The following is a 20274-nucleotide window of genomic DNA, read 5'->3' as shown; positions in this document are numbered from 1 at the left end:
TAGCCCTTCTCTGTACCTTCTCCATCGCAATTATATCTTTTTTGAAATGCGGTGACCAGAATTGTACACAGTATTCCAGGTGCAGTCTCACCATGGAGCGATACAGAGGCATTATGACATTTTCCGTTTTATTCACCATTCCCTTTCTAATAATTCCCAACATTCTGTTTGCTTTTTTGTAGAAACCTGAATAACTGAATAACTCAAAATGTATTAAAGTAAATGCCAATACGTAAATTATTAAATTTACTAAGTAAATTCTAATTTCTTTTCTAAATTCCTCAAGCAAAATGGCTGCAAGAAATAAAAGCCAAGGTTGGCAAATTTATTTAAAGATGGCAGTATATTTGTCCATCATCCTATTCCACAACAAATTAAACTGGAAATGGAAATCGGGCATCAAGTTTAATCTGCACCCCCTTACCAATGACTTCCAGACCACCAGTGAGACTTTAGAGAAACAAACACAAGGATAATTTCAATAAACTGCTCAGAAAAGCTTTTAGGAGTGTAGCTCCCCCAAAGAAAGTCAAAAAAATGTAGCAAGCTAATCCACTAAACAAAGCATCACCTATAGCATTTCATGGACATATTTCAGCATATTCAAGGAAATCAGCATGGCAGCCATACTAGTTAAGCCTGTACTCTGCACAAGAAGCTAGGAATGTGCATTCGTTTGAAACAAAAAGTGTAAAACATGATGAATGAGCCAGTTTTTGTTTTGTCATCAAATAAATGAAAATTTAGAAAAAATATTTGACAGGCCTAAATGGCAAATTTTCCCAGTGGCGTGCCCCAAGGATTTGTTCTGGGACCACTACTTTTTAATATATTTATAAGCAACCTTGAAATGGGACAAACGAGAGAGGTGATCAAGTTTGCCGATGACACAAAATTATTCAAAGTTGTTAAATCGCAAGAGGACTGTGAGAAATTGCAAAAGGTCCTTGCAAAACTGGGAGACTGGGCATGCAAATGGCAAATGAGATTTAATGTGGACAAGTGATGCACTTACGGAAGAGCAACCCCAACTATAGCTATACAATGCAAGGTTCAGCATTAGGAAAAGGTTCTAGGTGTCATCGTTGAAAACCCTTTGAAATCTTTTGCTCAGTGTGCAGCAGCAGCAGCCAAGAAAGCAAATAGATTATTATGGATTATTAGGAAACAAATGGAGAATAAAACAGGGAATATCATGCTGCCTCTGTATCGCTCCATGGTGCGATCTCATCTTGAGTATTATGTGCTGTTCTCGTCACCACATCTCAAAAGAGGTATAGCAGAATTAGAAAAGTTACAGAAAAGGGCAACCAAAATGATAAAAGGGATGGAATGATTCCCCCGATGAGGAAAGGCTAAAGAGGTTAGGACTCTTCAGCCTGGAGAAGAGACTGCTGAGGGGAGATATGATAGAGGTCTATGAAATAATTAGTGAGGTGGAATGAGTAATGTTAATCGGTTATTTACTTTTTCAAAGAGTACAAATGATAGGGGACACAATGAAATTACTAGGTGATACATTTAAAACTAATAAGAGAAAATATTTTTTTACTCAATGCATAATTAAGCTCTGTAATTCATCGCCAGAAGATGTGGTGTATGCTATTAATGTAGCTGTTTTTAAAAAGGTTTTGGAAAAGCTCCTGGAGGAAAAGTCAGTAAATAATTAAGGTGGAGATGCAGAAATCTACTTCTTATCCCTGGGATAAGCAGTATAGCATCTATCCCCCTTGGGGGTACTCGTAATCTGAATTGGCCTCTGTTGGAAACAGGACACTGAAGGACCTTTGGTCTGACCCAGTATGGCAAGTCTTATATTCATTTACAGGAATAGAGCACCCTATTGTCTAAGAGTGCACACTATTTCCCCAAAAATTACAAAAAACAGAAAACCCCCGAAAATGCAAAATGAACAAAAATATTCCAAAAATGAAAGACAGAGGTCCAATTTAGATGTGTTGCTCTGCTAAAAGGCTCATATACCTATCTGGGCCATGCATATTTTAAAAGTTGCAAATTACATGTAATGTGCCTGTTTCAGCCAAAAACAAAAAGGAGGCAAAAAAGGGGTAGGCATGGCTGTTTCAGGGGCGGGCCTAACAGTTACGTGCAAAAAGCCATATTTGAAATATGGCGGCTCCTGATTAGATGCAAGTCTGTAGAAATTGCTTTTTAGGCTTAATACACCAGGAAGAGGGTCTGGGTCAGGCTGAAGAACCAGAAGGGTATGGATGACCTCGAGATAGACTGCGCAAACTGATGGAGTATTTGATAAAATTGGGAATGTCCTTCATATGAGCATGTTTCAAAATCCGCTTAAAGCCGATAAAGTCCTAAGGAAGAAGCGCAACATAGGTTTCCTCGAGTAACCTCTTAAAATTAGGCGCACACATACACGAGGACGGCCTGTTTTAAATCATACGCACATAAATGCGTGCATGATTTCAAATTCCAGCGTATCTGCGCTCATGCGTCCATACGTATGTGTATGGCCACCCGCGTGCTAGTTTGAAAGTTACCGTCTTACAGGCGGATGCAATATCGGCATATAGAAAGCAGGCAATCAATGCTGAGTGCCCGCTTTCCTAACACTCGCCCAACCACCTCTCCTGGGCACCCGATGTCATATTTAAATGACCTACCATGCTAAAAAGGACGCACTAGAGAAAACTGTGCGTCCCTAGCGCATCCTTGGCATTGGGCGCGCAGGAGACACGGCTGGGCGTCCAGCGGCTGACCTGACCTAAACTCCCTCCCCACAAGGTCTGGCCCAATGGGCCAAGTGCTCCGGGTCAGACCCAAGGGTCCAATACCTGAATTCGGGAATCTGAAGTCCTTGCGACAAAACTGCCCTTGCCACACTGCAAATCTCCTCCCTCCCGGCCAGGAACCCCCAGCTGGAGACCCTTCTCCGGCAGGGCTTTTCCTGATTGGTCCTTTTCACTGACATTTGTCCAATCGCGCGTTGAGCCGTGCACTGCAGCCCGTGCAAGGTACTGCAGCAGCCTATTAGTGCACATTTCTGTAAGAAACTATTCCCAAAGTTTCCCCTGCTGGTTAACTAGTAAAATTGTTTTAAATAGAAAAAATGAATTTGTTTTACTTTTCTAGCAGAAAGAGAGAGACACAATCTTGTCTCTTGTAAATTCAATCAATATGAGAACAAGTCTTGTAATTAATTATCCCTCTCAAAACTGCCTTGCAAATCTCTGCCATATTTATGGATTGTCCTCAGAACAATCATGGAACTGTATGCATAGTGCACTCATTGGAAATAAGAGGCTTTTTATAAAGGATCAGAACACAAGAGCAGATCTTAAATTATTGTGTTCAGAAGACTAGTGCCATCTTTTCACTGAGATTTCCTACCTATCATATTTCTTAATTGCTGAGAATGGGATATAAAAGCTAAGTTTTTAAGTTCAGGGAAAGAAAATCTTGCATATGGATTCTATATCACCAGGTTAACAGCACTATAGAAAGATTAATTTAAAACTCATAACATGTACACTGCAAGCATTCAGAGGGCTGTGAACATGAACTCTGCAGAGTTTTTGGGCCCAGTCCATCCAATGTGCAAGAATCAGCCACAGGATAAGAATCTGGCATGTGAGGATTGGGCCAGATCTATGAAGTATATGAAATATATATTTTTTTTTATTTATTTTTTTTTATCAGTAATATAGACAAAGGCTGATCAACACAGAGAGCAAAGGAATGAACAAGTGTGGAATGCATTTAATACTTAATTGTAACTGGGTAAGCTGAAAAATAAGAATTCATCCACAACTCTTACAAGGTAAGTATAAAAGCCAGGACTAAACCATAAAGCTGTTCACAGGCCAGTCTTGACTTTCACACCAATGCTCCAACCATGAAGCAGATGGATGAGTTTTTCTAGGGCTGTACAGGGTCATTAAATGAAATTTCATGCAGATGCTCTTACACAAATGCAGTCTGTGCTTTAAATAAAATTCAATTAAAAACTTAGTTATACGTCCTGTCTTGCATTGCCTTTTACTCATGGAAAATGTGTCAATGTCAAACACATACTAAGCCATCAAATATAGCCTTAAATGTAGCATAAATGACTTTTTAGCCTCACGGTAGCAATTAACTTGGACTAAGAACCAGACAAAAGCAAATGTCAAAATGAATAGGTACCCTGGGCATGGAGTTTGGCCAGTTCTTCATTGAGGGCATCCTGAGATTCTTCCAGCTGTCTTCTCTTCTGCTCCAGATTTTGCATGTAGTCTGTCAGGGACTTGATCTTTGCCTCATGCTTTAAAACAAATTAACAGGAAGCACATGCAAGATAAGAAGATCCATTCATGCAGATATTCCTCCTCAGCCCTTGAAAATGTCAATTATCTGCATCTAGGACTATTTTCCAAGGTAAATTGATCAATTTAAGAAAAATATAGAAGCTAAAATAGTTTATACTTTTATTTTATTGATATTCTACTTTTTCCAGACACTTCAAAACAGATTTCATTCAGGTACTGTTGGCATTTCCCTGTTCCCAGAGGGCTCACAATCCATCTGGGAGAAGCACTGAGCTCTAATATGCATGTTAGTTAAACAGTGTTTATTGCGTGATGTGGCGATATTGCACAATATATATGTTATTTTGCATAATCCTGCCCAGATTCCCTCCCCTATTACAATGAATTGCTTTGCATGGGATTTATATGCATGAATTTTGCAAATCCATACAAAGCAGCTCTTGAACAGGTAATTTGATTGATAAATTAAAAATTTGATTAATAAATTAACGTGGCTGACTTAGAAAGTTGTCAGCCTTGTTAATTTAACACTACCTCTTGAAGAAACGGTAATCTATTGCGGGAGCTTCAGAACCCTAATGCAGGTTCCGAGACTCCCGTGTTGGATTTTAAAGAGCCATGCCAAAAAAAAAAAAAAATAGTCCATTCAAAATCAAAACAAAGGTGTGTGGGAGTCAAAGCTGATGCCCCTCCTCATCCTGGAAGAGGCCCCGACACACCAAGCTAAAAATAATTCATAGCTTTTCTCATAACGACAGCCCCTCCCCCCCCAACCCTGTGAAAAAAAACATAAGTGTATCCCCCATCCCCTTTCAATACTATAATACAACAGCAGGTCACTCCCTTCCTCACACTCCCCCATAATAATAAAATAATCTTTAGGGTAAAGGGATCCCCATAACCCTACCCTCCAGATCCCCCAAGTGTTAGAACACCTTGTTGGGGTGTCTAGTGGAGAACCTCCCGAATCCCTTCCCATACCCCCTAACCTCCAAAAACAAAAGAGAATTCAATATTGGGGCCTGAGGCGCCCCCTAAGCCCAGGTTGGTGACATGTTTTAAATGGCGCCAAATTGACCAACGGTTATTCTATTATCATGGAGGGGAGGGGGCAGAAAGGAATAAGGGTGTGGACCTGCCAGCACATTATAGTATTGAAAAGTGGAATGGGGGATACACATATTTTGTTTTGACAGGGTTGGGGGAGCCACCATTGCGTGAAAGTCTATGATTTTTAAATTGGTATGTTGGGGTCGCCTCACATGGTGGCCCTGTCATGAGGGGGGGGGGGGGGATCAGCTTTGACCTCCCTCCCCCCCTTGCATGCATTTTTTCGATTTTGAGCAGGGTTTTTTGTTTTTTTTTTAAGCAACATGGCCCTTTAAGACGATGGCCACCCTTGCTTTGGGGGCCTCCACTGCACATAAAGGGTTGATGACGTGACACAAAATGTGGTGATACAGCTGCAATGTTTTTTTCAGGAGAGGGGCCCACTATCGCAGTAACACCCCCTCCCTCATAAAAAATTGCAATTTAGTGCATCTAGCTTTAAGTTTGTACCTGAGGCAACAGAGGATGAAGTAACTTGCCCAAGGTTAAAGGAAGGGCAGTAGGATTTGACTTCCATGGTATGTAGCCCACTGCTCTAAACCACTACACTACTCCTCCACTCCCAATCCTGGAGTGCCACACATAGGTCTGCTTTTCAGAATACTCGCAATGACTATGCATGAGGTATATTTGCATGTACTACCTCCACTGTATGCAAATATCTCATATGCAAACTTACTGTGGATGTGCTGAAAACCAAACCTGTTTGTGGCACTCCAGGACTGGAGTTGCTTACCCTTGGTTTATAACATTACATTTGAATGGTTATTTCTAAGTTGTCTCACTGAAAGGCCATATACTTTGGAATACCGGCATGATGTGCTTCACGAATGTCGGTAGATAAAAGTTAATAAATAAATAAATAAATAAATAAATACCAGGGGAGAGAAGGCCTGCGCGATCGGCGCCCAGACCCGTTGGGGTAAGGCCTTCCTATTCCCCTGCCCCGGCGAGCCCAGCCTCCGATCGCGCTGCCTGCCTGCCACCAGCCGCGCCGCCCATCGGACCCTCCCACCAGCAACCAGCCAATCCAAACGGAGAGGGATTTTCAAAATCCCGGCGTCACAACTTAAATTAACTGGACCGAAGGCGCCGCGTCCCTTTAACTGCTCACCTCCACTTCTGCTGCTGCTGCTGCTGCCGCTGCCGAATACCAGGGGAGAGAAGGCCTGCGCGATCGGTGCCCAGACCCGTCGGGGTAAGGCCTTCCTATTCCCCTGCCCCGGCGAGCCCAGCCTCCGATCGCGCTGCCTGCCTGCCACCAGCCGCGCCGCCCATCGGACCTCCCACCAGCAACCAGCCAATCCAAACGGAGAGGGATTTTCAAAATCCCGGCGTCACAACTTAAATTAACTGGACCGAAGGCGCCGCGTCCCTTTAACTGCTCACCTCTGCTTCTGCTGCTGCTGCTGCCGCCGCTGCCGAATACCAGGGGAGAGAAGGACTGCGCGATCGGCGCCCAGACCCGTCGGGGTAAGGCCTTCCTATTCCCCTGCCCCGGCGAGCCCAGCCTCCGATCGCGCTGCCTGCCTGCCACCAGCCGCGCCGCCCATCGGACCTCCCACCAGCAACCAGCCAATCCAAACGGAGAGGGATTTTCAAAATCCCGGCGTCACAACTTAAATTAACTGGACCGAAGGCGCCGCGTCCCTTTAACTGCTCACCTCTGCTTCTGCTGCTGCTGCTGCCGCCGCTGCCGAATACCAGGGGAGAGAAGGACTGCGCGATCGGCGCCCAGACCCGTCGGGGTAAGGCCTTCCTATTCCCCTGCCCCGGCGAGCCCAGCCTCCGATCGCGCTGCCTGCCTGCCACCAGCCGCGCCGCCCATCGGACCCTCCCACCAGCAACCAGCCAATCCAAACGGAGAGGGATTTTCAAAATCCCAGCGTCACAACTTAAATTAACTGGACCGAAGGCGCCGCGCGCCTGCGTCGCGCGCCGAAGGAGCACAACAAAGGGGCTGGCCCCTTTGTGCGCCCCTTCGTGCAGCCACTGAGTTCTTCATTAAGTCAAACTAATAAACAAAGTTGCCCAGAACTCTACATTCTCCATTACTTCATCTCCAACCGTCTCTCAAGCTCATTCATTGTCTGCATTTTCTGCTAGCCTCACTCGGACATCTCTCCAGCTTCCGCATTCATCCCCTGCAAGCCACACTCGGACATCTCTCCAGCTTCCGCATTCATCCCCTGCAAGCCACACTCGGACATCTCTCCAGCTTCCGCATTCATCCCCTGCAAGCCACACTCGGACATCTCTCCAGCTTCCGCATTCATCCCCTGCAAGCCACACTCGGACATCTCTCCAGCTTCCGCATTCATCCGCAGCAAGCTACAATCAAACCACAACAAAGTTCTTTTCCACCACTAAGATGATGTCTGTTACCAACCCTCCATTCCAAATCAGGCGCAAACTCCTTATTAACATCCCCCTCTTGAAAATAACAAAAACCTATTATGTCTCACCTTCCTCCTCATCAATGCTCAATCCCTATCAAAAAAACACATGCTAATCTCCGACTTATTACAAGAAAATAACCCCGACTTCCTCGCCATAACAGAATCCTGGCTAAAAAACACCGATCAAGTACTTCTGAACCACCTAGTTCACATTAACTACGACACCTTCTCAATTCCTCGTAACTACAAAAGAGGAGGCGGCCTTTTATTTCATATAAAAAAACACCTCTCAATGAAATTGATTCCACATAACCTCCCAAAACAATATGAAGTAGCTCTTTTCGACTCTCAATTCCTACAAGTTTGCCTTGTATATTGTCCACCCAAACTACTAAACAGCAACATGTCTCCACTCCTGGAATTCCTCATTATAAACATCAACACGAAAAAACCTTCCATCATCCTGGGTGACTTCAACCTTCACTCTGATGCCATCTCCAGTTCTCCAAGCTTCGAAACCCTACTAGACCTGCTCTCAAGTCTAAATTTTACCCCCCAAGTAAACCACCCCACACATAAAGCAGGACACGCCCTTGACCTGATTTTTACTAACAGTTTCTTCACGGACACCTCTATTTCATACACCCCAGTTCCCTGGTCTGATCACTATCTTCTATCTTGCAAGTCTCAATTGAACTACAACCTCCCTTCTAACGATAATAACAAACAAAAAATCTTCAAATACCGTCCTCCCTTTCAAACTAATCCCCTCCTTCGTGAGCTGGGACATCAACCAGCGAATCTTGATCTATCAAACATAAACAACGCTATTCAATCCTGGTCTCATATCACAGAAAAAACTGCCAATATCGTTAACCTAGAGAAAATCAAACGTCTGAAGAACAAAAAAGAAAATCAAAACCCTTGGTACAACTCCACTCTAAAAAACATGAAAAATGCTCTCAGGAAAACTGAAAAAGAATGGCAAAAAAACAAGCTCCCCTTAACACTACAGAAGTACCGTACTCAACTAGCTGCATACAAAAAATCTATCCAAAACACAAAATGGGACTACTATGGTAAAAAAATAATAAACTCCACTAATAAATCGAAATCCTTGTTCAACATTGTAAACAACCTCATCACAGATAACGGCATCCCTACTGTTTCTGTCTCCAAAAAAAACCTAAGCCAAGACTTAGCTATCTTTTTCAACGACAAAATCTCCAAAATCATAGACTCCCTCAACCCTACATCAAACTTGCATATGCAAATGCAAACTTCAACAAATAACATCTCTCCCTGGTTCGAATTCAGACACATCTCCATCTTGGAAACTGAAAAAATGATTAAAAAAATCAACCCTGCACGACATGATTTAGACTCCATTCCCACTCGAGTTCTTAAGGAAATTGCTCATCCTTTAGCCCCAACAATTGCAGCAATCATCAACAAATCCCTAGAAGAAGGCGAGTTACCTCCCATGCTTAAAATTGCCACTATCACACCTCTTTTAAAGAAAAAATACCTCAACCCTGACGACCTTAACAATTACCGCCCAATTTCTAATCTACCCTTCTTTGCCAAATTGACTGAGAAGGCGGTACTGAAACAACTCAATGATCATTTAGATGACAACAAAATCCTTTACCCCACCCAATTTGGTTTTAGGAAAAACCACAGCACTGAAACCCTCTTACTCAACCTTTCCAATACAATACTAAGAGGTCTTGACAACAAAAAAGGATATTTACTGATTCTTCTAGACCTCTCCGCAGCCTTCGATACGGTGGACCACAATTTGCTTATTTCTAGTCTGGAAGCCATCGGTCTCGCTGAAAAAACCCTAAGTTGGTTTTCATCCTTCCTGAAAAATAGATTTTTCAGAGTCTCCTACAACAACTCTTCTTCAAATGCCATCCCCTCAATACAGATGTACCACAAGGATCAGCACTCTCTCCCATTCTGTTTAATATCTACCTGATTCCGCTATGCCATCTCCTATCCAAACTTGATATTACCTATTACATGTACGCCGATGATATTCAAATTCTCATTCCAATTTCCTCCTCCATTGAAGATTCTATGTCTAGAGCTGCCTCACTCCTTGATTCAATCAGAAACATGTTACTCCAGCTCAAATTATGCTTAAACATGAACAAAACCGAATGCATTCTAATCGCCAGAAATAATGCCAGACCAAAAATTATCCCACCTTTCCAATTCGACAACACCACCATCCAACTCAAAGACAACGTTAAAGACTTGGGCTTCTGGATTGATAGCGATCTAAACTATAAAATACACATCTCTTCAAAAATAAAAGAAGGATTTCATAAATTACATGTAATCAAACACCTAAAACCTCTGCTTCACCCCCATGATTTCAAAACCGTCCTTCAAACCCTAATCTTCTCTGGTCTGGACTATTGCAATTCTCTACTAATTGGCTTACCTAAATCATCCCTAAGACCCTTACAACTTCTTCAGAATGCTGCTGCCAGAGTTTTGACGGGTAAAAGAAAATTTGATCATATCACACCCGTACTCAAGCAATTACAATGGCTCACAATTGAACAAAGAATCGAATTTAAGATCCTCTCAACTTTACAGAAAGCAATATACAAAGCAGACTACACCGCACTTGATGACATCATTCATATCCAGTACTCTCCACGCACAACAAGATCAACTAGTAAACTACAGCTAGTGATTCCATCACTCCCTTATGCTAAACTCTCTTCCACCAGAAACAGAGCCTTTTCTATCATCGGCCCAAAACTGTGGAACTCCTTACCTCAGTTCCTCGCCTCTCAAGAAAACCCAAAATCTTTTAAGAAAGAACTAAAAGCCTGGCTACTCTGCCAATCTCATACTGACAGCCTGCACAACAATCTCAAAACTTAATCCCACAGCTTCCCATATTTTGTCATTTATTCCCCCCCTCTGTCTAATCATCCTGTTTCCTACAGATATCTAAGACTATTTTATCATTATACTTGATCTCAGTCTATTCAATGTACCTTTCCTTTGGTACACCTTATCTGGTTTATATTCAATGTGCCTATCCTTTGGGATAGCTTGCCTTGTCCATATGTTTGACATGACAGTTCTCAGATTGTTAAATGTTGTTTTTCTCTTAAATGTCTTCAATAGTTTTATGTAACAGGTTGTTATAATTGTAAACCGGAGTGAAGGCTACTCTGCTCTACCTCGGTATATAAAAAATGCTAAATAAATACATAAATAAATAAATAAATAATTTTCCAAAAGGATTTACATGCTTAAAATTTAGTTTTGCACATGTAAATGCACTTTACCTATGTAAGTGGGCTTTTTAAAATTGCTACAATATATGCTATTTAACTGTCCATAAGAGGAGGAATAGCCTAGTGGTTAGAGCAGTGGGCTATGAACCAGGAGACCAGGGTTCAAAGTCCTGCTGTTGCTCCTTGTGACCCTGGGCAAGTCACTTTACCCTCACTGCCTCAGGTACAAACTTAGATTGTAAGCCCTCTGGGGATAGGGAAATACCTACAGTACCTGAATGTAAACCGGTGTGATATCTCAATTGAGATGAATGTCAGTATATAAAAATAATAAATAAATAAATAATAAATGTACCCACATAAGTGCACTTTAAGCACATAAATGGGCTTTTGAAAATCCCTATGAAAGTATGTTACATTTATGGGCAAAACTCCTTTGAAAATTACCTCCAATATATAGTATTATATAGAATAAATCAGAAGTCATAAGCAAGTACCAGATTACATATTTGAGCCATATTATGTTCACACTAAATAGTAACACAGTGAACATACATATGAAAATTGCATGCTTAAGGCAATCTTGTCATCAGAGCTGAAGGTTAATGTTTAATTAACAGACCTGAACTATCACCAACTTACTGTTGCTAAATCCCTCACTTCTCATGTATTAGAAAGAAATAAAGTATTAGTTATTAGAGACAGCGCTTCCACAGAGTACAAAGCCTTCCCAATGCCTTGCAGCTACCAATCTACTCCTGCTCACACTAAGAGAACCATGTTCATAGTTTTGTGTTTAGCCAAGGATTGGTTAGTTCATGGTTTAAGCTACATCAGGACATTGTACAAATGGACACTCCTGCCAATAAAATTGTTTCCTTCTTCCTCATACTACAGATAAAAAGATAACCATTTTATAAGAGCTACAAAGGAGAGAGAATACAATACTCTTTGATCCTCAACTGCTGAATATATACTGCAGTCTTTATCCAGCCTGCAGCTAGCAATCAGGCAAAAACTGTGTGTCACCAAGATGGAATAATTAAGGTATGGAGCAACCCATCCTGCCAACAACTCTGCAATCACATTTTACAGGGCACTTCCTATATGAAGCTAATATCTAGCAAACCGTGGTACTTCCACAAACCCACTGATCAAGAGGAAAATCAAATGAGAGCGCGCGAGAATGTAAACATGGAGACTGACAAAGAAGAACATGGTCAACGTACCTGTGAGATGAGGAGCTGGCAGGCGGCAAGTTCCCTCTCGCTGGCATTCATCTTTCTATTCGCATCCATCTGTGCACTTTCCAGCTGCTTGCTGCGATTCGTCAGAGACTTCACCTCCGACTTCATCTTACTAATATAGAGACGAGCCATGGTGAACTCCTCCTCGATCACACCATTCACATCTGCCAACTACATGCAAACAAAAATAGAATGGATGATCCTATCTAGTGTAAACAGGTACTCTTCATTTTGCACTAATAAAGGGTGTCCTAATGTCGATAAGGCTGCTTAACACAACTCTGTTACCCACTAGAGGGCACTGTGACATCTCAGTAAATGCAGTACACCTTGCTTAAAATTCAGCTGTTGGCACTGGAGCTCAGATAGAGATATTTGGATTTAAATTAGTTTACCCAATGCTTTCAGTTGCCTGCACTAGCCGAAATAGAACATATTACAAATATTAACATATATTACAGAGATCAATGAGTTTCTGCAGCAGAGATGCTCCACTGTAGAATTACAGGAAAATGGTAATTCTGTGTTAGTGCTCTTCATTTTAGATCCCACATTTTAGCATAATGAAATGAAAACATTATGCCAAATCCATCTCTAAGAGTCAGCAGCATTGGTCACATATGCTACACATTTATTTTTTAATTTTCCATTTTGGCTAATGTGCTTTGCAAGCAACTTTGGCTCCATTTGTGCGTGCGGAGTGAAAGAAACAGAAGGAAAATCATCACTAAACACTCAATTCACCCCCCCCCCCCCCCGAGACGGAGATCTCCCTGAACATCTACTGTCACAAAAGGGAAAGTGTCAGTCATTATTTCTGTTGTTTTGGAACATAAAAACTCTCTCAGACCAGAACCCCCCCCCCCCCCTCCTCAAAAAAAAGTTATCTCTCAACATTTATTCAAAGCAATCATGAGGTGGAACCAGTCTATGCTCTTCATTCCCAGGCTCTCCCTGCTGCCTCAGGGTTGGGTGGACACCACTTGATTCACTCATTTGCCAGTAGTCAGCCTCCTGTGCAGCCTCCGCTTCAGTTCTGAATAATGTGGAGGGCGGGGTTTGTATTCGGTGGCCTTCTTTAATTGCTATTTGCCATGGCCTCCATCCCAGCCTCTAACTGGCTTAATTGAGCCCTTAGACAGCAATCTGAATAGAAAAGACGACCCTGGGAAAATGAGAACTCGGTTTCTAAGGGGACTGTTTTCTTATTTGGTGCCGTTGGCCAGGGTTTACAACATGGTCAGTACTCTTTACTGGCGCTTTTCATGTCCCAGTCTGGCCAAGGAGAGGAGAAGCAGCAGTTGCAGCCATAATAATATAGTAAATGAATGACAGAAAAAAAAAAAAGACCCAAATGGTTCATCCAGTTTGCTCAGCAAGTTGTTTAGGGTTGTAACTGCTTCTCTATGCAGGTTATCCTGTGAATAAATGTTGCGCCAGAAGTTACCAGGTTACCCAGTTTCTTCATTTCCATTCTCTAGCCAGTAGGGATCCTCTGTGTATCCCACACCTTTCTGAATTCCATTACTGCACTTTATCATCTTCTGCACCCCCTCCGGGAGTGCATTCCGTGCATCCACCATCCTTCCTGTGAAGAAATATTTCCTGACATTGTTCCTGAGTCTACCCCTCCTTGGGGTTTCATATCATGACCCCTACAGCTTCCTCACCATCAGAAATGGTTCGACTGATGTGCATCAATGCCTTTCAGGTAATTAAAAATCTGTATCCTATCTCCCCTGCCTCTCCTCTCCCTCCAGGGTACACATATCTGTGGCAGAGCCATCCTGCTGCTGACTGCTTAGAACCTGCTCTCTTACTCCTTTCCTTGAGGTGCTGTTCCACGCCTACGTGCAGCAGCAAAGAGTCCTCCTCCCCCCCCAGGACATAGCGGCCAGCTCTTCCTCCCTCTGTCACACCTCTCCTCTTCTCCCCACAGTAGTGGCACTGGTATTCCTCTAACTCTTCCTCAGCACAGGACATAGTAAGAGCAAGTGCTAGGCAAGCACAGTTCCTCTCTCTATATTTCTGTCCTCTATACACTGTCTCTCTTTGTGTTATATGCCACCCAATGGTTATAAAGATAAATTTTCTTGTTTTCTTGGCATTTTCCTGTTTTGGGCCATGAATTTGGAACAAGCTTCTTTTGGAGGCTGAAGGATATACTGACTGTCTGACCTTTCGTTGAATTGTGAAGACCTGGCTCTTTAAGAAGGCCTGTGTGTGAATCTCTGGCAAAAATCAGAACTACTGATAGCTGAAGTTTCACTATTGTTTATTCTGCAGTGATTTAGCACCAATGTGTATATTTAGATTTCCCAGTTTTATTCTGCATTTTATTATGCATAGCTATGGATCATTAGTTGTGGTGTTTATGGTTTATTTATGACTCATTAGAAGTACATTGACCAGCGGGATAAAAAACTAACTTTCTGCAGAGTTCCAGGGACTTCTGCTATATAAAGGTACTGCCAAAAACATCAGTTGTGCCAATATATAGAGAAACCATGGTAAAGTCAGAGAAGCACAACTGGAGAATTCATCTATTTTTCTTTTGCTGCCAAAAATATCACATTACTTACAATGAGGAAGTAAATCATCAGCTATAATGTATGCTTCAATTGAGAGGAAACAGGCTAGTTTGGGCCTTAGATTTCCAGAAGCTTTTGAAAACACAGCAAGTCCTCGCGGTTGTGTCACCTGACTTGAGATGTCCCCCCATTTAGATCAGAGAAAAAACTTTGCTCCAGACCTCCCAAGGCTGTTTCACCTCCCGACACCGAGTGCCGAGTGTGGAGCAGAGCGTTGACATCAGCGTGTCCAACGCTGGCCCTCGTCACAGAGCATGCAGGAGACGCCGGGCACTGATGTCAGCTGGCCCCTGCCATTGAGCACATAGGAGATACCAGGCGTTACACATCAGCCATTCAAGCTGGTTTTCAGAACAGAAGCCAGTGTGTCTCCACTGAAATTTCCTGTGGTTTACCAGACAGGTTCTGTGATATGTCAGCACCTAAGTAAGCCCGTGAGTGTCTCCTGTGAAAATTCTCCAAGCTTCATGAGATACCTTCTCTTTAAGGAAGTAGACCAGGCAAACCTGCAGTCACATTCACATGACATTTCCTAAACTTTAGTGCTTTTAAGTTAAGTTCAGAAATATAATTCTGGGGGAGAGAGGTTAAGGTGAAAATGAGGTTACAACCTTGGTGGAGGAACCAATCCCCCCCCATGCATAACTTTTCTATAGGATAAACGGTTTCAAGTTAAGATGTGGTTTTCTGGTGCCAACTGTGACTTTACTTCCTGTAGATACTTCCTTCCCTCCCCACCATGGCACACCCAACACAATGCCGTATAAAGCACTATGAGGAGAGGGAGAAAACGAACAATAAAGTCTCTTCCATCTCAGCCTCATAGGAAACACATATTCACCTATAATATATAATGAATTGCAGCATCGTACCAAACTCTCTAAGGCACTTAAGACTTTTGCCACCTTTCTGAAAAAAATATCCAAAGGAAAGGACTTTACCGTTTTCACATCATTCATGCCTATGATGCCTCCAATTTCTCCCAGATCCTTCAGCAGTAAATTTAAAATCTCTGTAGCCCTTTTCTTCTGGTGGTTACTGAGTTCTTGCAGCTGGCTTAATTCTCTCTGCATGGCTATTAAGCTCGTCTGCAAACAAGAAATAGAGACATTACCACTAGCTCAATGCTCTTGTTTTCTCTGTTTCAGCTGTTAGGGGAATAAAAATTAATACATTATGCTAACTCCGTCAACTATGCTACATATTAAGCCATCCAGTAAATATTATGCAGTGCTCGTGTTGCTTTACTTTAACATAAGCAGGCTTCCAATGATGTGTCTTATGAAGCTGTACAGTTTTCATTTTGCATTACTTTGTGGGAATTCAGCAGATAGAGAAAGGAAACATTAAGTCCCACAATGCATTTTATTTTTAGCTCATTATGGTTGCATTTATCCAGATGGGACTAGAACCAGCCCCCCATGGCTCAGATCATGGGTGCTGCAGTGAAGGGAATCGGGGTTCAGAACCCCTGTCCATCGAGGATGGGCAGAATGGGTGCCCTGCAGACACGGTGTGATCAGACCCAACATAGGAGGGAAGCTGGCTGCTGCTACGCTGACAGGCCCTGCTACCCAACAGGCAGAATGGCAGGCACGCCTCGGAGGAGGTACCCCCTTCCCACTCTCGGACAAGCGAGGGTCCCCCCCCAAGCATGTTTTCTGGGGAGGGGGAGCCACAAAAGAACACAGAGGACAAACAGGAAGGAAGACAGACAAAAAAAACAAACACACACACACCACCCAAAAACCAAAATCCTTACTGGATTGAAAGTGGTTGAATTTACTGACCTTGTGTCTTCACACAACCAAACTATGAAATCTAAAGCTTTTTGTATTTTGCCTTAGTAATCTTGAGCTACAAAACTTTAGCTCTGGCTCAGGCCAGCTCCACTATTGTAATAAGGCTTAATGATGCTGCACTCTACACAATCTATTATAGATGCAACTAAATTCTAGGTGGACATCTGAACATCCTAAATGGATTTCCAGCTATTGGAGACGGAGAATGCCTGCATTCTTCCTCCCTGTGCACTTATCGATGCAGTTCCCCTCTCATCTCTCAAACACATTCAATCCAATTTAAAAAGTACTTTACTACTGAGAGTGAAACAGAGAAAGAAGGGTGAGCTGGCTTTTAGACACAGCTGTCAAAAAAAGATTTCCCATTCAAACATCCTTCTTGACCTAACCTTAAGCAGCTTTCAGGCTACTTGAAATGCAGTGCCTTTCAGAGATTTTTTTTTCCAGGAACAAGAAACATATACCTAGTAGGCTGCAACCTATTTAAATCAGTACTTATGGTAAATAGACTATCGTTCTGCTTCCTCGCATGCTTCTTTTTACTCTGTGCACCAAAAAAAAAAAAAAAAAAAAGCCAGGCCCAGGACAGTGCCATGGTCTCTTCGCCCCCTACCACAGGGCTCCCACAGAAGGTATTATGAATAAGGTCATGGTTGTCATCTCAATGATAATCACTATAACAAGTCAAGCCATATTTCTTTTTAAACGAAAAAACCGCCATGTAACTCCTATCAGATGAGGTCAGCAATACCAGCAATAACCAAACACTTAAAACATGTGGGTGCCAGAAAAAAAAGAAGCAAAAACTATTTGGTTTGATGGCAGAAAACTGGATAAAGTTGCCCAGGTCTTATTAAATGAAGAGAAGTGATGAGGCAGCTACTAAAGAAAATAAAGCGAGACCAAGCTACTCACCACCACTGACCTAAGAGACAAAATCCCAAGTCACTGCCCTCAGCTCTAGTTCCAGCAGGCTATGAAATGCCAACGTTCAACCGGCTTTCAACCTACCTTCACGTCAAGGGGTCCCTGGCAGGCTGATTTAACAGTAAAGCCAGAATCAGCCAATCTGATGGACTAGTTGAGCCTTTCCAAACAAACAAACGTTTAACGTATGGCCACATAGGTATTTAGGGAAAATTCCAACTGCTTAAAAAGAAATATGTAATATGAAGTAATCTGCATGGCCTTCAGCTCAGACTTAAAATCATGTTCCCTGAATGGAAAACCACCATTTTAATGCTAGTATTCTAATAGGAAACTAGCCTTACCAGTAATCATATCTCCCTGCCTAATAACTTTTGAGTCGTTCATCCAATTTCACTCTAATTTCTAACACAGTGAGACCCCTAATTCACATTTTTCATGGGCCCTTGACACACAGAATGCTTTTCTTAGGCCAAAAGCCGAAGTCTGCATGTGTGTGGGGGGGAGGGCTTAGCTCCACCATGCAGACCATTTCAGGGAGGAGTGGGGGAGCACTACCCTTTTTATCCCCAAACTCCATCCATGAGGCCAGTTCGATTCAGTTGAAATCTCTCGGAAGTCAGAGCACACTACGATATCTTGCAATACCGCAGGCACTAACCACTGCCATTGCTTAGTGCTTTGGTCACCAGCCGACTCCCACTTCTTGCCTAGCTTTCTATAGGGAAAAATCAGCTGTTTAATAATATATTTATTACACAGAAATCCACATAATGAATGTTGTCAATCATGTGCAAATTTCTGTACCACAGGAAAAAACTAGGCATCATGAAAGTGTTCACACATCCCGTTCTTTTAAATGTAATAGTTTAACTTACATTTTTCAGTTTTTAATAGGTCCTTTAAGGATGGACTCCAACAGCAAACCAATTCAGGCATCTCTAAAATGTTTTTAGCCTACTCCTAAGTTCTTCTGGCACTAATACAATTTAACACAAACCTTACATACAAAAGAAAACTAAAAAAAAACCCCTCCAGAAATCTCTTCACACCGTTTTTTGGGTGAGCTCATCAGTCAGCTGCTCGCTGGCTCTGGTCTTATCTTCTACTTCCTGTGATTTCTGGTCATAGTTGACAGCGAGCTCCTCCAGTGCCTGAAGCACTTCCTTCACTTCGTCTTTCGCAGCATCGTTCTCAATCTGAAGGCGAGTCAGTTCCTCTTGGATCTTCTCATAATCTCTCCTGGTAGAGGCCAAGAGCTGGAAGCAAATGGTGCATTTCAAAAAGTCTGCACTACTTTTTGCACATTAACTCAAAAGAAAATCATTTAAGAACATTAAATACAGCAACAAAATTAGCACATAAATAAAAGGTTAACAAATAAAAGCAAAATAAATATGTAGAGATGATACCTTTTAATTGGACAAATTTAATACATTTCTTGACTAGTTTTCATGAGCTAATACTCTTCAGGTCAGAATTCAAATGAAGTGGACTAATACAGCAGCCAAACTATTTCCTAAAATTAAATCAGAGCCATGCACTCTGGCTAGTGATATGTCTTTTCCAGAACCATTATCCACAAGCACTTTGTAGATGCCCCAAAATAAACAAACAATCATCCTGCTATGACATGAGGACATTTTACTCCACACCTATTTTATTGATTTTTAAAGCTTCAGGGTAGCTGCTGAAGATTCTAAATAAGCAACAAAGACTGACACCATGGTCCTCTGTTAGCCCAATAAGAACTAACTGGCACAGGCACGTGCCAAAAGCCACAAACAGAAGACTGCAATGGAAGACTAATTTTATAATTAACCAAGTCCAGTGAAAAATGAAAAGGGTAAACCATTTCAAATTTCCTCTTGGAATAGGGGTTCTTCTGTTGAAAGTAAGAACGTCCATCCTTACTGCTTCAGCTAATGTGAAACCAAAGAGGCCAATAGGGTTGTTTGTCTTATAAAGCCAATTAGAATTGTTCGTTCTTTCAACAATGGTTGCATGACAACTGCATGTATTGAAATCATGGACTTGGGAGCCAACAAATGATAATATTCTGTAGTCTTTCAGTGACTGATGTTCAATAGCTCCACTATTGGCTAAATGAATGACTAAGAAACCTGCCAATAGAATTGAGAGAGAGATTTCGGACAAAGAACTAATGAGAAGTATTCATTGGGGCCCATTTTCAGCCATTATGTGGCTCGGCTAATTAGCCAGATAAACATACTGAATAGCCTACTAACTTTAAGATAGCTGAGTATATGTCTAACCGGCTAATTTTAGGAGAACCCTTCAGCCAGACCAGAGTTAGCTGCATAGGTTAAAATGGCTAACTCTGTTCCACCTGGAAACGCATCACACCTGCCCACGGAATGCCCCACGACTTATGTGGCTAGAATTTAACTGCATACGGCAATGAAAATCACCAGATAGTCATTTAGATGCATAACTGTTCAGTTATCTGTCTAAATGGCTTTTGAAGTTAGACCTCATTTTAGTTGCATCCTTTAAATATTTCAGTTTTTGAAACTCTGGGAATTTAAAGTCATTCATTCTAAATTCCAGTGTCCAAAAAAAATGAAACAAGGAATACAGGCATAGCCCCTGGATCCTGATTCTGCAGTAGTGGGAGGAGCA

General features: G+C 42.1%; 1 protein-coding gene across 1 annotated transcript in view; it reads right to left on the bottom strand.

Annotated features, from left to right (window-relative positions):
- KIF5C (kinesin family member 5C) overlaps positions 1 to 20274 on the bottom strand; it is a 269359-nt gene that overhangs the window by 53515 nt on the left and 195570 nt on the right. Inside the window, exons 14-17 of the mRNA XM_029605443.1 lie at positions 18684 to 18890; positions 15844 to 15990; positions 12294 to 12482; positions 4165 to 4282 (exon numbers count right to left, since the gene is read on the bottom strand). Coding sequence (XP_029461303.1) covers positions 4165 to 4282; positions 12294 to 12482; positions 15844 to 15990; positions 18684 to 18890 — 661 coding nt within the window. The remainder of the gene's footprint in view (positions 1 to 4164; positions 4283 to 12293; positions 12483 to 15843; positions 15991 to 18683; positions 18891 to 20274) is intronic.

The sequence above is a fragment of the Rhinatrema bivittatum genome, chromosome 6 (genome assembly GCF_901001135.1).
Source record: "Rhinatrema bivittatum chromosome 6, aRhiBiv1.1, whole genome shotgun sequence".
Lineage (NCBI taxonomy): Eukaryota > Metazoa > Chordata > Amphibia > Gymnophiona > Rhinatrematidae > Rhinatrema > Rhinatrema bivittatum.
This window is presented reverse-complemented; position numbering and strand designations above follow the sequence as displayed.